This window comes from Emydura macquarii, unplaced genomic scaffold (genome assembly GCF_026122565.2).
Source record: "Emydura macquarii macquarii isolate MOO-44397 ecotype Brisbane River unplaced genomic scaffold, CSIRO-AGI_Emac_v2 contig_1363, whole genome shotgun sequence".
NCBI classification, from domain to species: Eukaryota; Metazoa; Chordata; order Testudines; family Chelidae; genus Emydura; species Emydura macquarii.
Genome location: NW_027131500.1, coordinates 12,195,701 through 12,215,806, shown reverse-complemented (window position 1 = coordinate 12,215,806; position 20,106 = coordinate 12,195,701). Strand labels below are relative to the sequence as shown.

General features: G+C 40.0%; 1 protein-coding gene across 6 annotated transcripts in view; it reads right to left on the bottom strand.

The window, feature by feature from the left end:
• The window catches only part of SPOCK3 (SPARC (osteonectin), cwcv and kazal like domains proteoglycan 3), a 370,554-nt gene extending 350,920 nt beyond the window's left edge, over positions 1-19,634 (bottom strand). For 2 of the 6 annotated variants that reach the window (XM_067551782.1, XM_067551783.1), the window contains exons 1-2: positions 18,971-19,630; positions 18,570-18,740 (exon numbers count right to left, since the gene is read on the bottom strand). In XM_067551782.1, the coding sequence (XP_067407883.1) occupies positions 18,570-18,740 (171 nt within the window). In that variant the 5' untranslated portion in view covers positions 18,971-19,630. Of the gene's footprint in view, positions 1-18,569; positions 18,741-18,970 lie in introns of all 6 variants that reach the window. The other 4 variants (XM_067551781.1, XM_067551785.1, XM_067551779.1 and 1 more) reach the window with 4 other exon arrangements.
• Positions 19,635-20,106: the final 472 nt, after the last annotated feature.

The window sequence follows — 20,106 nt, the reverse complement described above, 5'->3', positions numbered from 1 at the left end:
AAAGTGAGACAAAGGTCCAAAAGATTTTTTTTTTAAACTTTTTATTCTCTGCAGCAAATAAAATTTCATCAATCCATCATGCAAAACTACACCACTCCAAAGGTTTCATTCTGTATTTTGCTATTTCAGTCAGTTTTTTAATAATTAAAGATTTTAAACTGAATTCTCTAATACAACCTTAACTATGATGGAGCTTCCACTCCAACATAATGAACACGAAAAGTCACTGTCAAATTATTTTCACAGTTACACATTAGACCAGATTCTGGTATCTATTGCACCAGTGTAAATCAAAAGCAACTCCACTGACATCAATAGAATTATTTTAGATTTAACACCAAAGTAACAGATCAAAATCTAGTCCATTATGTAACTCTGCATTTATAGCCAGGATGTTAAACAGGTAATTCAAATCAGCCCACATACACCATCCCTAGAGGGGTTCTATCAAGGTATTTTTAAATACTGCCTGCATCACCATTTTATGTGATAACTTAGTGAGCTCTGATGACACACTGGTAATCAGAGTGAAGCTCAAGTGGCAACCAGTGTTAGAACACTGAGCTACGTAGTTTTAGTCACACTTCCTTATGATGTTTTATTTTTTGAAAGAGATCACAAGATTCGGCCATGGAACAAGATATATTGAGTGTTAATCTGAGCATTGCGACACATGAAATTGGTGGGCTAACTAGACCAAAAAAAAAAAAAAAAAAGGAACAAATCATAGAAGGCACAGTTAAACAGAGCAACTAATGCTACAGCATGCCATGAGATCCTTACTATAATGTTAGTTTGAAGGTACATCTTATTGTTCTCTCTTTTTTTTAGGTTTATCAAAACTTTTTAAGAGCGGAAGAGAAGTCAACCTGGTTTAAATTTAGATAAAACTAAAAACTTAGAAATATTTTACAATACAATGGGGCTTTTTGTTTGACAGTATTCTTTAAAAAAACATTATAACGGATAGAAAAACTGAAATAAATGCACATTTTTCCCTTTAAGGTGGCTGTTAGTACCCTTGAAAAGTAACTTCTGGCATTCCACTATCTTTCACCATCTGTCTTCAACTTAAGAGGCTGCGGGGAAAAAACCCATTATCTACACAGTACTGCTCAAATCAAAGTGTAGCACTGCATTCTGGTACTTGATCTGAAATGAAGAAATATACCAATTCCCATTCCAGGTGGTCCATCTAATCCAGTACCCTGAATTCAACAGCAGCCAGTACCAACTGCTTCAGAGGAATGTGCAAGAAACCCAACCAGTAGACCAACATTAGGTCTTCCCCAATCCCTAGCGGCCAGGGACCAATTTAAGCCCTGGAAGAGATTACACTATCCATTTCAAAGTGCTCACTATGGATATTCTTGTTATCCATGTCAATGGACAATCTCTTTTTTAATTATGCTAAGATTTTGGCCTCAACTGGATCCTGTAGCAGTGAGTTCCAGAGTTTCTGTTGTGAAAAAAGTGTTTGCCAATTTTCACTGAATAGCCAGACTACATCTCTCACAATATTTTATGCGGCTGGGCTCATCCATAGGAGATTAAATCCAGCCAAGAAGCCCTGCCTATAGGGGCCCAACTACAGCTCCCATAAGGCAAGACCGTGGGTCCTGCAGATGCAGATTAAAAGTGAATTAGCTTGTAAACATATTTCAATTCAATTAGACTAAATAAATAAATATATAAATGTGCATTTAGATTCAGGTCAGCCTGACCCAAAAAATTTTTTCAATTTCCCTGATGGAAAAAATAAATAAAATGAAGAGGAGCTAGCAAAAGTCAACTTCCCTCAGGAAAAATAGTTGATTTTGCAGAAACCACATTTTTCATCCAAAAAAAATGTATATATTATATAGACCAGAAAATTCCCAGTTAGCACTAGAGATTAAACACAAAAATAACTATTTTTATTTTACAAACAAGCAGCAACTTCTACATGTACAATAAAATGATAAAAGAAACCACTGAAGATTCCTTGTGATGGGAGGGAAGGGGAACTAAATTTTGTTCTCAAAATTCTAGGTTGCTTTCCTTCCTTTTTGCAATGCAGACAAAAATATTCAGAAAAAAATTTTCAGACTACATTTCTGTTCAAATGCAGGTTTTTACAGGTAGATTGAAATCACAGGTTCTGATCCAGTGCCCATTTATGTCAATTAAAAGATTCCTACTGACTTCAGTGGGACCAATGCAGAACCCTATCAGAAATATATCCTGCAGAAAGTGATGGAAATATTCACATTAAAGTCAGAAATTGAACTTAAATTGAAAAATTCTATGAATCTTTGCTTCATATTCTAGCAAGTGCACTAGCGTCTTACAGACTCAGCTTTAAAAAAAAAGGAATTTCTATTCTAATCCAGATATAAAATGACACTTCATAATTAATGCTCCTTGACCCCATGTCATTAAGAGTTTATTTAAAATGTTATAACTCAGCAATATGAAAAGTAAATTTTTAATTTTTTTTTTTTAAATCAAGCATTTCTCTTGACAGATGCCAAGCATAAAACAGTAAATCACGTCTTTTGTTTCTTTCCCATGCTTGATAGCTCTTGGCAAGGTTCTAATGAGCAAGTTGCCTAGATGAAAGAAGTACCTAAATTAAAACAAAGGCCAGTTGTCAATTCTGAAAATATAGCCCTTTTTGGTTTCAAATTTATTTTCCTTTTATCTAACCTGTAAGCGCATGAGAACACAGAGGTGAAAAAACACTGACATGTACACTAAAAATCCTAATCCCTTACTGATAAAAGCAAAACACACATTTAGGTCTTAAATGTGCAATAGCTAAAATTCATATGCACGTTATTTTCCTGTGTCTTCAGATGAATGAAGTTCTAAAAATGTACATCTTTCTGCAGTAATCTAAGACAAACTTTTTCTTTTGAAAGTGTATTGTAAACAAGTTGGTCAACCCCCAGGTGCTCCTTGTGGCCAGGGTGCCTCTGCATTGCCCTGCTCTATGTTCGCCCTCTTCCAGGCCCCTTTTACCAAGGCTCCCCTTGCTTGCCAACCTTTACAGGGGTCTCGCTTTATTCAGATCAAGACTCTGAAGTAAACTAAAGTCCCAAAAATCTGTCCCGGGGCATGGCTCTTATCTCAGAGCCTGGAGTGAGCAAAACAGTTCCTCCACAGAATCCTTCAGAGGTGACCTGCTCTGAGGTTCAGATTGCCACTGCCCTGCTGAGAACTGACTCCCATGAAGACTTCCCAGACTCAGGTCTTCCCAAAGAACTGTTTCAATTGTCTTACAAGGAACCAGCTACTTGAAGTTAACTCCTTGTACCACATGTCTCTGGTTGGCTCATTTAGCAAGCCTGTCCAAGCCTCCTGCAGGCAGCTCCCTGATTCCTCCTCACTCCCTCTCTCACATCTTTAAAAAAACAAAAAACCAAAACAAAAAAACAAAAAAAAAAAACCACACTTCATGTTTGGCAGTTAGTATTTAAAAGAGCATGCACAAGGTAAAAGCTTTCTAGAAATCATTCTGTTTAAGAAGCTTAAACATGCTCGATACATATTCAAAAGCCACAGCCAAAAATTCCCCCGTTTTCCAAATGACAGGAGCAGACTAACATTCAAGAGAGTCTGAGGAGGTAAGGACACACTAGATAAATTATAATTCTATAAATGAAGTCTATTTCATAATGTTGTGGTTAGTGTTACCTAGATAATTAAATAAGAAAACTAATATTTTCTTTATTAAAATAGCTTTTTAGGAGTCTGAATACCTTTAAGAGGTCTGAGATTAAACTGAGATTAAACAAACTTCTCTTGTAAGTGTTTAGACATTTCTAAAGAAATATGGCATGTATTTTTCTATCTGAAATTCATGAAAATGCTAACAATTTTGCTATTTCTTTCCATAAACCATACCTTGGGGACTAAGCATATTGTTGCTCACACCATCCCATGCTCAAGATGGAAAGCTAGAATTGCTGAACTCTATTGGAACAGTTAATCCATGTCACTCTTCTTAGACAGAAAATATTTAAGGCACAACTTATCAAATTAATGGTACTTTATGGATTTGCTAGCAAGCCGAACTTTGGTAACATTAGGAGATCAGAGTTAAGCAGTTTTTGTAGCCATTTCAGAGAGTTATTTAGCTTCCATCCTTTGGAATTTGGTAAGATGTGGGCTAAAATGTTACAGTGGCCACTGACTGTGCCCCCCTCAGGTTGTGTCTAGTTTCAGACACGTAGACCAGATTTTTAGATGAAGTCTAGTTATAGATGCCAATAACTATCACAACTTAAAAGTCACCACATCAAGCACCCCACTTTCCAAAGCTGAAAAATTGGGTGGGATAAGGGAGCCACCTAGCATATCCTGAGTGTGGAAGAGTTCACCTTCTCCATGGAACAGTAAAGAAGACAAAAGAAAAAACTAGACATGTACAGAATGGTAGGGAAAGACTCAAGAAAGTAAAGAGGCAACTTGAGAGTAATAGATAGTTTTTGTGGAAGTAAAGCTTGGATGCCGTTGGAAGTTCAGTATCTGCAGAACCTAACTTCTAAGCAAACCCAGGTGTTGTCCCACTGCCAACCCATCTCACTCCCAGCCCCCGATAACGACCTTTCAGGACTTGGGTTTTTCCGTCCCCATACTGTGTAAACTGCACAGTTCATCCAGTGTATACGTTTCACGGTTCAGGTATGACCTGTACTTGTGACCTCTGTCTCTGTGGGCATTTCACACTGACATGCACTTTTCAGACTCATGACTCACCCTACACTTGACTGGACCAGCTGGTTATAACAACCGATTTCCCAACTATATTACCTCCAGCAGGTCCACTCCCTTTGACAGAATCCTCTCTGAGAACGGTGTGCAGCAGGTAAATGCAAAGAAAGAAAACGTTTTCAAAATAATGTGTTTTATTTAGCCATAGGAACACCACAGGCAGAGGAAAGGGTTACAAATAACAAAAACCTAAATACTTTGTCTTACCTAAACTTAGCCTTTCCTTGCCTTACAATAGATTACACTTGATCCAGGCAAGCCCTAAGTATTAGGGATGTGAGAAACTGGCAGAACTCCAGCAACTGCTACCTCTGACAGTCTGATGCATGCCCTCTTCCCAATCAGTATCACCCCACCTCAGGAGAGAAGTTCAGACAAAGTTCCTTTCTTAGAAAGTTCCTGCCTAAACTTCACCTGAGGTTTCAAGCAGGGCTCCTGAAGCTAACCAAATTGGTTTATGCATGACGTAGAAGTAGTCTTTATACAGTGGATTCCTGCTGCTGTCCACTTGAGCATGAGGAAACTATCTACAATCACTGGTTTTGGGGTTTCTGAAGGATTTAACCGTTAGGCGTCATTTAGACAGTAATACAGAAGCCAAACATAAAAACCCAGAAAAAACTTAAAATTTCCACAATTAATAGGCTCCTTCACCCCATTATTTAGCCATCAAAGAGAAAAATATACCAGTTGCTTTAATAAAACATTTCCCTGTATTTAAAATAAAAAAGGGGTCACTTTTTCATACCCAAAACAACACACTACAGTACATAGATTTCATAACTGTAGGAATTCATGCACTCAAATTTTAGCACTTCTTTGAGAGAAGGAGGCAGTCTTCAGCCAAGAGTATCCCTGAAGGTTCCTGCTTCTCTAAATAACCACTCAGCGAAAAAGCACATTGTTGTAAAAGATTATACTAAGAGAAATTGAGAATAGAGCAGACATCCCTAACCCAAGGATTGTGTATTTGTTGTTCCTGAAAAAAACAATTAGTAGGGTCATGACAATTTCTTGTAGCAAAACTTCAGGCAGTGTGCACAATGGGCAAGTTTCTATGGACCAAATACTGAGAATTTTCATCTCATTGGGAGCTGATGATCCTGAACACCTCAGCTGTTCATCACTTTGCAGGTTCTGTCCCTTGTTGTATTGCCTCTAAGCACAGGTAGACAATGAGGATTAGAGGTGAAATCCTTGCCCCATTGAAGTCAATAGGAGTTTTGCAATTGACTTTAATGGGGCCAAGATTTTAACCCAGCTTTTCCTGACTCCCAGCACTGTGCTCGTTCCTCTATGCTGCACAGCATCTCCCTGGTAAGTCATTAACTACAACAGCAACAAAAGTAGTCAGACTATTATATTGCCCTAGGACAGGCAGGCAATCAATGAACATCACCAAGAAAAGCTAACAAGTAATTAATAGCAAGTAATGAAGCGAAGTAGCATGTTGTTATAATCATTGGTTGTCATAAATATCTGTCTTCTGAAAATTAAATTTTATTATGAAAATAACGAATAAATTCAACACTTATTAGCTTATATGCTAACACATATTGGCACTTTGAATTACTATATTTGTATTCACAATAGACGTGACAGTTTTGAGCACTGAATATACTCAGAGTTCAGCACAAAACTGATTTAAATAGAAGTTTAATTATGGTTACTAACAACGTTAGATATGCCACAGTTTAAAAAATATTGTTGCAGATACAATATTTCACTTTCAAAAAAAGTCTTCACGGAAAAAAAAAAAAAAAATCAGAACCATAAACCAAAGTAGCCATTTTATAAAATAATTTCATGTAATTTTTTGTCAGAAAAAGTTCTCATGTCAGAAATAAATTATTTTCACTTATGTTAAAAATAGCAGGCTCATACTTAAAAACCTAAGTAACCCAATTTTTCTGAGGCTCCTCACCCCTGAGTGAGTTTGGCTCCTCAGCACCCCTGAAATTCAAGCTATTTTTCAAGCTACTCAACATCAAGCACTTATATTTGAAAACCGGTCAAGATCTACAAATTGTTTAAATCTTGGTACTTCAGAATTACTTTTCCACAGCTATCTGTTCCAGATATTTTAATAAAGATTACTGAAAAATGTAAAAGATACAATTAAGGAATTAGAGCAGCGGTTCCCAACCTAAGGTCCATGGACCCCAGGTGGTCCACAAGGCTACTATAGGATGTCCATGAAAAAGAAAAATAGTAACATCCTCACCAAGGAAATGTACAATTTCAAAAAAAATAATTTCATATAGTTTCTAAAAACCTATTACTGTAATTTATTTTACAATTAGTAGCATGTGGTGGTCCTTTAAATGTTTGAAGATTGAAAAGGGGTTGGTCCGTGAAATGTGTAGAGGTTGAAAAGGGGTCTGCACACTCGAAAAGGTTGATTAGAGTGAAAATCTGAATATTCTAGCTCTTCTATGTTAGATTTCAAATAAAAATTGATTCTGTAGCTTCATTCATTCTTCCTCCTCAACTACAAAACAATTCTCGCAGCTTCTTCTGCTACCACCATTTAGGACTGTATCAAAGCTATTTATACTACACCGTAATAGGCACAGATGGCAAGAGTCAATCCCAATAAGATTTAGGGAGTAAGAAATGACAAGTAGTGGATAGCTATATCTACTAAATAACCTAGAGCAAGTAAAATAGAGATTATTGTTCAGAGAAAGGAGATGAAGATAACTGTTTCATCTTATCTGCTTTACCGAAGATTACAAGGCCAATCTAAAGAAAGCATATTAGTTTACTTACCTCCTAAATATCAGTCATGTAAAGAGCTTCCAAGCTAATGCTTTCCAAAGAACAGAGTTGTTTAACCTTAACAATAGTTTGAGATTAATACAGGATATAAGAAAACAAAATAGTTCACAGAAACAAAAATTGAAAGATTGATTTTTTGGGGGGAGTGTCAGTCATGATCTTACACATACACAGAAGTACACATACCAAAAAACTGAAGACATTCATCATACAAAAAAGTTCTGATGTGCAAGAAAATACAAAACCTAGATATAAATCGAAGTAAAATCTATCACCCAAGTTTAATCTTTCATCGCTATTTAAAAAATAGCTTTTTGTTTTAGATCCTTGATATTCTAGAATGCAAATATGAGAGAATACAGTAGTTTCTAATTGTCACAGGTTTAAAAAACAGTGCCCATTTTTCAGGTTACTCATTTCATTTTAAAAATAGTCAATAAGGAATTAAATGCACTTTATTTATAAAGGATCATACTACTAAAAAGTCACCAAAAAGGCATGACAAATACAAGTTTTATGTGAGTGCCAGTTAGAATTGTTAAGCAAAAATCTGATAGCTCTTTGTGGCTGGACACAGCGATAATGTCCCATTTTCCTTAAAGTAGCTTTATTCATGGGGTTTTTTTTATTCAGTCCTTCCCACCACCACCAGTGTATGCAATTCATTGATTTTCAAGACCTTTAACAAAAGTCATCTCTAAGATCACCCTAGGCACAAGTTGGCTGTCTCAGTACTAGGTATTTCAAAACTGTTAAAATTAGGGCTTTTAACCAATTTAAGCTGTTAACAAAATAAACAAAGCAAAAACAAACAAACCACAACATACATTCTCCAAACAAAAAACATACAAACAAACCTCTTCCTACCTTCCTATCGCCAGTTCCGTTACTATAGGAATGAAATCTAGATATCCCGTTAAATAGCTAGTTTTACGTTGTTCTTCAAAGCTCCCATCAGTGAAATGGAGCTTTGCCAAGAATTGAGTATTTGAGACATCATATGATTGCTGGACATGGGAAAAAGGAAAAGAATGTCCCTAGCATGCATATATATATCACACACACACACACACACACACACACACACACACACACACACACACACACACACACACACACACACGAAGGAGAACAGTAGTAAGGGCCAGAAGGGAAGATGCAGTGAAACCCTCCTGTACCCACAACTGATATCTGAAAGGCACCAATCACGCCGCAGAGTGAAGAGAGTGGGCCAGTATTCAGCCAGATTGGATCCTTATACCTGCAGAAGAGAAGAATGATTTCTAAATAAGCAGTAGCAGTTTCCAACAGACTTTTCTTATGGACTCATTTACTAAGCAAAAGTTACTATTAGGTGTCTGATGTAAGCTAACTGAAAATTTACATAAACTATTTCATACCGCAGCTACTTTTATTTTACTCCTGCCTTCATATAAAAAAAAAAAAAAAAAAAAAAAAAAAAAAAAACCTACAGAATTATAATGGATAGTAACAGATTAAAGTATGTGCTTTAATAATATAATTAAAACCGGGCCACCCAAGATGAAAACTACACCATGGGAAGAGTCCGACAACCACGTATTTAAGGTGAATCCTTTTATTAGTGAAGCCCTAAACCAAAATGTGAGAAAGGAAAAGAGCAATTCCTAACTTTTGACAAAAATTCAAAGTCAGCCATCAACAAGACCAGCACCATTCAGACTCTGGTTTTGGACAAAACACCTGATCTTGCCTACCTCAGAGACCTGAATTAATCCCACCCTTGTATAGCAAAGCAAAGAAAAAAAGAGAAGGTTTATTAGCAGTACCGCTTCACTTCAAACTGAGGAACCCAATACTACAGCCTAAAAACAAAAGCTTTTGAATATAATACACTGTTAAGAAGTCAAAGGACAAGAGGGACCTGGGATGACACCTCTCTTGCAAAAGGCCCTCATGGCCTTCTTAAATGGGACTTAGGGATCCATTGCTCAACATGGTCCTGGAAACCCTCAGTTCATTGTTCTTGGTAACTTCTACATACACAATCCCAAGGACATACTGCCTTTGTAGGAATAAAATTGTAATTGTAACCCTGTAGCTTAATTCATAGCTTTTAATTGTAATTGTAACCCTGTAGATTAATTCATATCTTTTAATTCATACCCTTATTTGTGTCAACCTCTATATGGTTATTATTGATATCATGTAACATTTGAACTTCTCTCAGTCATACTCCATATTGTGAATGTAAAACCCCATTTTGACCTATGTACTCCATCTTGTGTAAAAACCCCATTTTGACCCTATGTACTCCATCTTGTGTCAAACCCTTTCTAAACCTTTAGATGAATAAGATAGTTATCTGAACAAGGTATGAATGGAGGCTGTATGTGTGTGTGAGTCAGACCCAAACTGCCAGCTTGTCCTGATGAAGTTGTCCTGATGAAGTGTGAAGTCCATCCTAGGCTGAAGAGTGTGAACATAGCCCCAAAAAGCAAAGAAGGATCCACCCCAGAAAAACTTAATCAAACTTAATCAAGACATCAAAGAACAAGCTGAAAGTCACGTCTGCTATTGTACCAGCAATCAAGGGTCACAGAGAAGCGACGTGACACAGCAGAACTGAAAAACCTATAAAAGACTGGGTGAGATTTCAAGGCTTTGGGGGAAAAACAGCGTTCTACATATCACCTAAAGAAGAGCGTCGGTGCGCGCCCGACAAGGACCCTTGTGCCCAGCTTCCCTGGCCAGGTAGCTGCCACGAGCCACGAACTCCAGCAACGAACCCTAGCTACGATCTCAAGCCACAATCAGGACTGGTAGCTATATATAAAACTATAGAGTGTGTGTAGGTTTAAGTTAGTTATTACTTTAGTTTCTGTCAATAAATGCGGCATACTGCCTTTTCCCCTTGAAAAAGTCCCGAGTGCTTAATTTTGCACAACACCTTCATCCTGTTCATCTCCTCTACAACCCTAGAAGATCAGATGGCATTTTTACAATACTGATGCTTTCTTCCACTTCCCACTTGCTAGGAAACGACAGATATTTTCTTCTAGGCGGCAGTAAGAGCCAAGTACATCATCTTGGGTTTCCTTTTAGCAATACAAACCAGAACCAGCTTGAGCCCCAACCCAGTAATCCGGGAAAATTAACCACCATCCCGAGCGCCTCTAACAGGCAATACTTCCCCTCTCACAAACACTCAGTCTGTGTATAGCAAAGAAAGCTTTTAATAAAAAAGGAACACATCATTAACTTGGGAAAAACCAAACCACTATTTGAAAGGATATGACCATGAGCAAATACCCACCTCAGAGTACACGGAGGCAAAGGATGCTACCCATTCTCTGACCTTGTAGTGTGAAAGTCTGACAAAAAAAAAAATGTTCCTTTAATTCACCACTCCCTCTCTCTCCATGCACTCCAGTCACAGTTGCTGTCCTTGATCACAGAAAGCCCAGAGTTTAGAAGTGAGCTCAACTCCCAACCCAGGGTGGGATTGGGGGGGAAGGTATTGAGCAATGCCACCGCTGCTGTGGCTGCCACTGCAATTGACTCACAGTTGCCATCATTCACTGTGCTGTCACTGCCGCCACCATCACCATTATTCACTCTGACGCCACTGGCTGCTGCTGCCACTGCTTCTCTACTACAAGAGTATCGCTTAATCTGAATTTCCATCCTTTAACACAGTGATTTCAGCAGGTAGTAGGGGAACCGCACTGCTAGTGTAGGCTCTGCAGTCTTTCACTGCAACACTATCCCACACCAGATCTAAGGCTGGTGCCTGATCAGTGATTTCAGTTCTAGTGATTGCTGAACAAAAAAGGACTCAACTGAGTCTATCAGCTCTGTCTTTTAACAGTGGAAAGGGTCAAATGGTGTCTAAGACTCCTTAGGCAGAGCCTATACCTTTCGGTGGGAACATCTGTCCCGATCCTCTCTTTTCCCCCTTCACAGAGACTGGTCATCCCTACCCCAAGTGGAGAGAGCAAATGAGATTCAGTTTAGGGTGAACCCTTAATCAACGCAGGCTAAGTACAGTTCTGCTGCCTTTTACTCACACAAAAAGGATAACAGCATTTCATTACCCTTGCACTCAATACTGAAGTGATTTGTAACCCAATACCAGCCAAAATTGGATCACTTTGACAATACAGCTCCATTTGCTGAATACCCAGGCAGAGTAGGTGCATTTATGCAAGTATGATCTGTTCCTGAAGTCTTTTCCTCCCAGCTCATCACTAGATGTCAGGGGAGAGCTCACTCAAACCCTGCTTACATAGAGAAACAATGGTTCATGAACCAATCACCTCTATACAGGATTACAGTAATACAGATGGAGCAGAGTTGAAGGTGAAAGCATTTCCCAGTAAAACAGGACAAGAAGGTGACTTTAGTGGTACAATGCTCCCATTTACAGCTGACAGCAGTGTAACAAATAGAAATCAGACTTCAGACTCTGAAAGCCCCTCCTTTCCATGTAGTGGTTACATCAAAATGGGTAGAGATGCCAATCACAGCTTCCTAGCTAAGGTGGAGTTCACATCTTTCATCACAGAAGATCATAAAGCATTTTAGAAAACCTTACAAATACTGAAATCATTTCAGTATAATACCGGATTTGCTGCCACAGAGCTTTCTTGCAGTGTAGTCGTACCCTTAAAATTCTCTCTAACCACATGTTGGAGTTTTGGTTTAGTATTGATTCAAAGAGAAGACTGACATCTATGATTCCACAGAGGTCACCTCTCTGATCAGTACTGTGTGTAATCATTCAACACACCCTACTTAGATTATGAGACTGTGGTTGTGACCAATCTCTGACTGTTTACAGTGCAGATGCAATGGCCAAAGTTAGTTAGGATTTAGTTTCTGGAATACAGGGATGCCAAAAAAAATTAGAAATAACATGAAATTTTCTACAGATGATTGCATAGAGTAAACATTTTTCCAAAGTCATATACAATGATTAAGTAACCCTAAGTCACAAAGTAAAGGTGTATTATTATAGCATTGCAAATCAGAAGGATCTTTGCAATCACCCATGAGTCTCTCATGAAATGCAATGTATGTTAGATTATAAATCTACTAAAACATTCAGAATGAAGCCCTACTTTCCAATTAGCATCCTATTCTTTAACTATTGGGGAAAGGCTTCTATTGTAAAACAAAACACCATCAGTGGCAAACAATACTTCACATTGTTTATAACATCTAATGGTTGATGTCCTCAGACACTCAAATTCCTCAGTTGATCATTACATGCTTTCAAAAGATGTGTTGGCCATTATTGGTTAAACAACATATGCACTGAATTGCTAGATTCCATCTAGAAAAATAGAAGGGGATGTTTCTAGAACTAATATACTTAAAAAACAGAATGAACTTTAAGTGTGACACAATCACTCCTGCACTCACAGCCAACCCCACAGGGTCTCCCAGTCAGGTGCACAAGGCAAGAGATTTTTATTTGGCAGTCACTCTCATGGCCCAGTACAACCAGCAGCAGTCTTTCCCAGCAAAGACAAGGCAGGTACTAGCAGCACATCTTTACAATAGTCCCATATCAGGCCTACCTTCCCTTGGGAGGTTATGGAAAAAAGCAATCTGTCAAGCAGCTACTGGTCCCAGGTTTCTCACGGAGTAGAGTTAAAAAGGTCTGCTCTGCTTTGTGCCCCCACCAGCTCTAATTGAGCAGCTCTCCCCCTTTGAATTCCTCCCTCCAAGCATGACACCTATGACATGTGTAGCATGGTGGGGCTAGACCCTACTACACAATGTAGTAATATAGTAATTGTGAACAAGTTCTGAATCAATAGTCTTTCTTCACAATTTAGTTTTAACAAAAAAGCTGCAACGTAAGTAGCTATGGGAGATACAACATTAGTAGTTTTGCTGTTACCAGTGGGGGGGAAGTGCTGGTAATTTCCTGGAAATATTGAGCTGTTAAAGGTTATTGCTTTTAACATTTTAAAGCAAACATTGTAATAGAGTATTAATTTCCCAATGTAGCTTGTTTTAACTTAATACTTGGGAGTGATGCCATGTGACGCACTTTTGAAAGTGGACACTACAAGCAGTAATATTCCCAAGACAGCATGCATGGGATATAAAAAGAAGTACATCAGGTATCTCTTACACCAGGAACTTTTTAAAAGTTCACTTCAATTCGGAATTACGATTGTTATACCTTGTTTTACAAGCAAACACCATTGCATATAAACAAATTAAATATTTTTCCCTCCCAATATATATAGAGTTGTGCTTCTGCATATCTCAGACTTGTATTGAGCTTCCAGCTCCTCAGGAAGTAGCAAAGAGTCTGCAATAGAATTCAACCTGTGGGGCTGCTAACAGTATGGGTGGGGTTTGGGTTATTCTGAAGCAAGAGGAGATCACTGGAAAACTTTAAATGAGCCACAGAAATAAAAAGTTTTCCTAGATTTTGCTTTCTGTCAGTTAGATGGTATTATGGAAAGTAAATGTTTAATATAAAAATCAGGTAGCAGGGTTTACAATGTTATAACAAGAGATTGTGCTATTACCATTACCCAGTCAAGCTGCACATTTATTTTAATTAGTGATAATTCACAGGGAGAGAAAGAAAACTGAATTTAGAGAATTACTGAACACATTCCTTTCCATGCAGCAGCCACTTTGCTCCAGTCCATCAGCATAAAGCACCATAAACCAAGCCATCTTCTGGCCAACAGAAGATTCACCTCAAATTAGCATCTCCTGCACTCCCCCACATTCCCAGCCACCACTATGCAGGATGTAGCTAAGTGAAAAGGTGGCATGGCAGTAGCACTTAGCAGGCAGCTGCCCTGAAAACACTCTGCTTAATTCTGAGCACTGGGTCTGCAGCTAGTCAGCAATGAGACTGAGGAGATATAACTGGTGGCTTAAAGCAATAGTTCTCATCCTTTCCAAGCTACTGTACTCCTGAAGCCCAAGCAGCATATAACTTAGTTTCGCAGGGCCCTCTGTGGCATGGGGCCCCAAGCAACTGCCCTGCTTGCCACCTTCTAATGCCAGTTCTGCACTTATGACCCACAGGTTGAGAAATACTGATCTAGATGAACTAACATACCTCTCCTGCCCCTCCCCCACCAGAAGACCTCTGCATAACCCCAGGGGTGTGCATACCCCTGGTTGAGAATCACTGGCTCAAAGCACTTTTACCCCCCTTTCCTTCCCAACCTCCACTAAGCACACTTCAGAGATACTGGATCAGATATGGGGCTGTATGACACAGCCTTCTGGTTTTCATGAGTACACCTTGCATATAGGCAGCATTCATTAAAGTATTCCTACTTTAAAAAAAAAAAAAAACTTCAGCAAACATTCTATCCTAAATGTTTGTACAAAACTCCATGGGAGTTCTGCACATAGATCAATGCCAGTACATAGTAGCCCCCAACATTCACTGTAAAACTGGAAAGCTGTGTGTGACATGCCTCTTGCCTAAATCAGTTTCATAATTCTCTACATATTTGTCACTAAGATCAAGGACAGGAATGAACGACATTCCAAGCAAAGGAGAAAAATCAGTTACATTTATCTGTACAAAGCAGTAAAGATTCTGTAAACCAACATTACTGAGTTAATAAATGATCGCATTGCTTAAACCCTTTCCCTACAATGCTGACATTCTAGGAGAATGTAAGTTAAGAGAATTTCGTATGTTAGATCAGATTTAGTTTTAGTTAAAGAACATGTTTCTGAACAATTCTTTCTGAACTACAATGAATTCTCCTTCATTGTGATCTAAAAAACTCTTAAGAAAATGAGCCAATGGGGCAGAAGTCAGAGTCATTATCTTCCACATTAATCAATCTTGATGTTATCTCGTAAATTAAGCCTTTAATTCTTCTTTTCACACCAAAATTCCATCTCACCCACACATCTGTGGTTTTCTTCTACTTTGTGGAAAGCAGTTTTCTTTCTGAATAGCGTAAGAAATTATAAACAGAGGCCTCACATATCTGCACTTCCAATTTTAACTCCTCAGGATAGTCACCGCTACATGTGTGTAAAGTACATGTATTTGTGCTGTTCTATCCAGAGGCAGGAGGCAACATTTGCTTTCCTTTAAAAAGTTTTAAGCAGTAACGAAATCCCTAACCCCAATTTCAGTGTCACATTACAAAAAGTCACAAGTCACATAAAACCATTCTACTAGCTATACAACATTTCACAGATTGAGAAAAACATTTTAGTGAGTTATCTTTAAGAATTAATAGTAGTAGTTCAAGGCTGTTTGAACTCAGTTCTGCTCTTTTTTGCAAACTGCTGGGCAGATGGATAAATTCAAAGTTATTGATTTGCTCCAGTTGTAATCCATGGTTTACTGCAAAACCACAAATAGTTTAGAGGTAGTATTTTGCAGTTAAGTATTACTTTCTATTACAACCACTCTCCAGTGAATTACATTTCAATAGTTATATTTCACTACGAAACCAACCCTTATTCTGTATGAGAAATAAGATTAGACTCCTAACTGAAATATCAACTTTATAAAACTGAGAACGTAAAAGAATGTAATAAGCCAGTACATTTGTAAGGACTGCCTAAAAATTATCTGTATTCAGTGCTCACTCAGAATAGCTACTTTTAAAACCCCTGGGATGCCTATCTGTCACAGAGTAAATTATCTGGCTAATATCCAGTATTAAAGTATGTGCTCCAGACAGTAGACAGCACTTAGCATCTCCATCCTGTCAGGAAGACTTCTTACGCAAACAATATTGTCTAATTATAAAATTTAAACTTAGGAGTTATTTTGCATTTTTCACAACAGTACTTCATCCCATACTATTCATATAGCACTGCATGTTTCTGAAAAAATAAATATTGAAGTACAACATCTTCATATTTTTTAAACAGAAGATTAGTATTTAAGAGGAGGTTTGGCATAACTCACAATGCAGGTTTTAAATGTGCAAGAGATACAACATTGTGGAAGTGAATTTTCCCATAAATGTAGAAGTAGCTCTGATTTCTTATTCATGCAACCTTAGTTCTCAAGTTCATATTTCAAAATATACATTAAAGTACCATAATCAGAAGTGCATTGGATATGGCTCCTTGTTACAAAATAAAGTCATTTCCCCAGATCATGAGAATCAATTGCAGAGATACATTGTCAGTGACAAACTATAGGAGGAGAAACTTTTGAATACTGAAGACTTAAACCAACTCACTAAGGGATGATAGAAGTCCAATGAGTAGATAAGGTGACACAAAAGATACAAGATGTATGACATTATAGTTCCTGGAATTGACGAACTGAAAACAAAAATCCACACACATACCAGGGTACAAAGATAATGGAAAGTGTTCACTGAAGTTAAATAGTAAAGATTTTTTTTAAATAAAAATAATGAAAAACCCCTAGCTTCCACTAAATCAGTTTGCCATGTTTGTTATGACAACAACTGAAGTATTCTCTCAGAGATCAGAACCACTATGCAACTCTTATGATAATTGGGCAAGAATTAGATTTAATGTTTAGGTACTATTCCCATTCAGCTGAGATATCTTGGAATATATATCAGCTATTTATACCCTTAATAGGTTCCATAGTAGGATCCATCTTTGAAGCATCTTTCATTAAGTACTTAGGAAAAGTAGCAACTATGCTATATATAGTCTGTTATCTTGCTAATACTTCACATTAGAACTTCTTGGTGTTACAAAGTGAATTTCAATATTGACAAAAACTGTAAGGTACACAAATCATATTTTTAAATCAGAAATTATTTCTGTAGTAATTGGTTGCAGGAGAGAGAGAGAGAATCCATATCTCAATAGCAGTGGGGTTAACCTCATTTCAGAGAAAGAAACCACTAGACTCATTAAACAGAAACTTACTGCCTTTCCATTTTACACATGGAACAATTTGTCAAGAGTATCATGATTGCACTTGAACTGATTTGTGAAGCTGAACCCGATTTGTCTTCATTGCCTGCACTGGCAACTGCCTCTTCCTTTCTTTTCTTCTTTGATGCCTTGTGAATTTCATATTTGGGCTAGAGAGGTCACTGGAGGCCAAACTCTGATACAGTGCATCTCTCCCCCACTCTAATGGGGGGGGGGGGGGGGAAGCAGCCAGGTGGACTATACCTTAGTGAAAGCCTGCTTGACTAGCTCTCGATTAGCACGCACCTGACATCCTAAACGCTGGAAACAGAAGAGGGCAGTTTATTACACGGCTCCTCTCAAATCAGGTGAAAATAATGGAAGTCATATCAGGGCTAAAGAGTAACAGCAAATAGATGCCAGATCCCTCCACACGAACCTCCTTTACTCGAATAACCGTTCGCAAAAGGCACAGTCCAAGTTAACCCTTTTATTGTCACCTCCAAGAAAGGGGTTTAAGAAATAAAGGGAGGAGAACACCTCGTGCTTTAAAAGTTAATATCATAACGATTAGCACTTGGATGATGCCAGTATTAATCCTGACTTCCTTCCGCGCAAACAGCCCCTTGCCCATCCACCCTCCCCCCGGTAGATCCGACATCCCCCTACGCCACCTGTTCTAGATTCAAGTTCTTTAAAGACCCATTAGTGACCAGATCGATCCTTATTGCCCAGCAGCAGTAAAACACCGGGGATCGCCTAGCATCAGCACCGCTAGGGGAAGGCACATCTCCCCGCTTACTCTGTCGCTCTCTCTCCTTGTTTACACTCAACGCACCACCATGGTGCAGAAACATCATTCAAGAAAAGTTGAGCCCGCACCGCCGCGATGGCTGCATCAGGGCCAATATTTTTGCAACGCGACCCAAGCCAGGCTGCAGGGAAGAATTGAGCACAGCCTCGCTCCAGCCTTTCGAATCGGGGCCGGGCGGAGGGAACATGCAAGGTCTGCAAGGAAGACACGAGAGGGTCTGAGAACTTCCCCCCCCCCCCCCCGGCGCGCGCGCGCGCACACACACACACACACACACAGCGCCCCAGGCCAGAGCTAGACGGGCTGCTCCCACCCGCGGTTGCATTTAACCCCCGGTGAGCGGGTAGAGAGGGGCTGGACTTACGTCTCGGAATTTGTTCCACTGTCCGACCTCCTTATCATACTGAGAGACGGTCGTGAGCCATTGTTTATCATCCAGAAAATTACCGCTGTCCGACCTGCCCCCGGCCGCCGCCAGAGCCTGGCTGCAGCAGGCTGCTGCACACACGCACATGAAGGCTGCCACCTTCAGCATCTGTGCAAGAGGAGACACAAAGCGCGGAGGGGGGGTTCACAAACCAGAAGCCACACCACAGTGCCACACGGGAGCGCCCCGGGGCAAAGGAGGGGCCGGGGGGGGGGGGGGGCAGGTATCGAGAGACGGAGAGAGAAGCGGCAGGGGTGCCCGTTCCCTCCACAGAGTGGAGGGCGGAGGGTGGGAAGCAAAAGCCGGGGCGCGTAGAGCAATGCTGCCTGGCCCGTCACCTTGCTGCCTGGCCCCGCACCGCGCTCCCCGCTCCTACTGGAAACGCAGCTCGACGCTGCCAACTCCGGCTCTTTCTGGAGCTGCTGCACTCGCCGCCGCCGCCGCCGTCGTCTCGCGCCGTCCACTCAGCGCCCTGCGCCCGGCGCGCGTTCCACCCCGCCCTCCCCGGCCCTCCCCCTCTCCGCGCGCGGCTCCCGCCGGCCGAGCCCGCACACCAGCCCGGCGGCGGGGCAGGCAGCCCCTGGCGCCCAAGAGGCGATGAGCGCTCGACCCTCGCGGGATTCCCCTGAGCCGCGCGCAAGCGTCAGCCTGGCAGAAGCTGGCGCGGGAGGATCAGGCAGCCCCCGGATTTGATGATGATCGTTTTGCTAGGGCTTTGTTTGCCAGGGAAAGGCTGAAACCTGAAGCCCAGGTGGACAGAAAAACTTCGCCCCCCCAGGCCGCAAAATGTCCGAACTCCTCGTTCCCAGGGACCTGCCTCGAGGCTGCTGTTTGCTTTCTACCCTCCCACCACCTTGTCAGAGCTTCTTGGGGGAAACGTGGGAAACGCTCTCGTCAAGAACCTAAGGTCTCTGGTTTCTGCAACACGTGTGCTTAATACTCCAGTAATCTCATTCAGTTTAATAGGGCTAATCACATGGGGAAAGCTAAGCATGCCTGTAAATGCTGGCGGGGTTATTGCCAAGAGCCAGATTTACAAAGGTACACAGGCATTTAGGTAATTACCCAACTTGCTCAGAAGCTTTTATAAATCACACAGGCACCTATCTGCATCGTTAGGCACCTAAATGTGTTTGTAAATCTGGCCCTAAAAATCCCCTTTCAAAAGTGGTTTAGGCACCAAGGTATTTAAATGCCTAAAGATGCAGCTAGGTAGGTGCCTTGTGTGATTTTCAAAAGCACCTAACTCCCTTTGGGAAAATCCCCCTAGGCACCTGTCTGCATCTTTAGTTAACCAGTCTGGCTTTTAGGAGCATAAAATCTCATTAAAAGTCAATCTCATTCCTAAATGCACAAATCGCTTTTTAAAATTTTGCCGTAAGAGCCTAGTGAAATTCATAGGAACTGCCATACTGGATCATTCAGTCCAGTATCCTATCCCCAACAATTGCCAGCCCCAGATGCTTAAGAGATA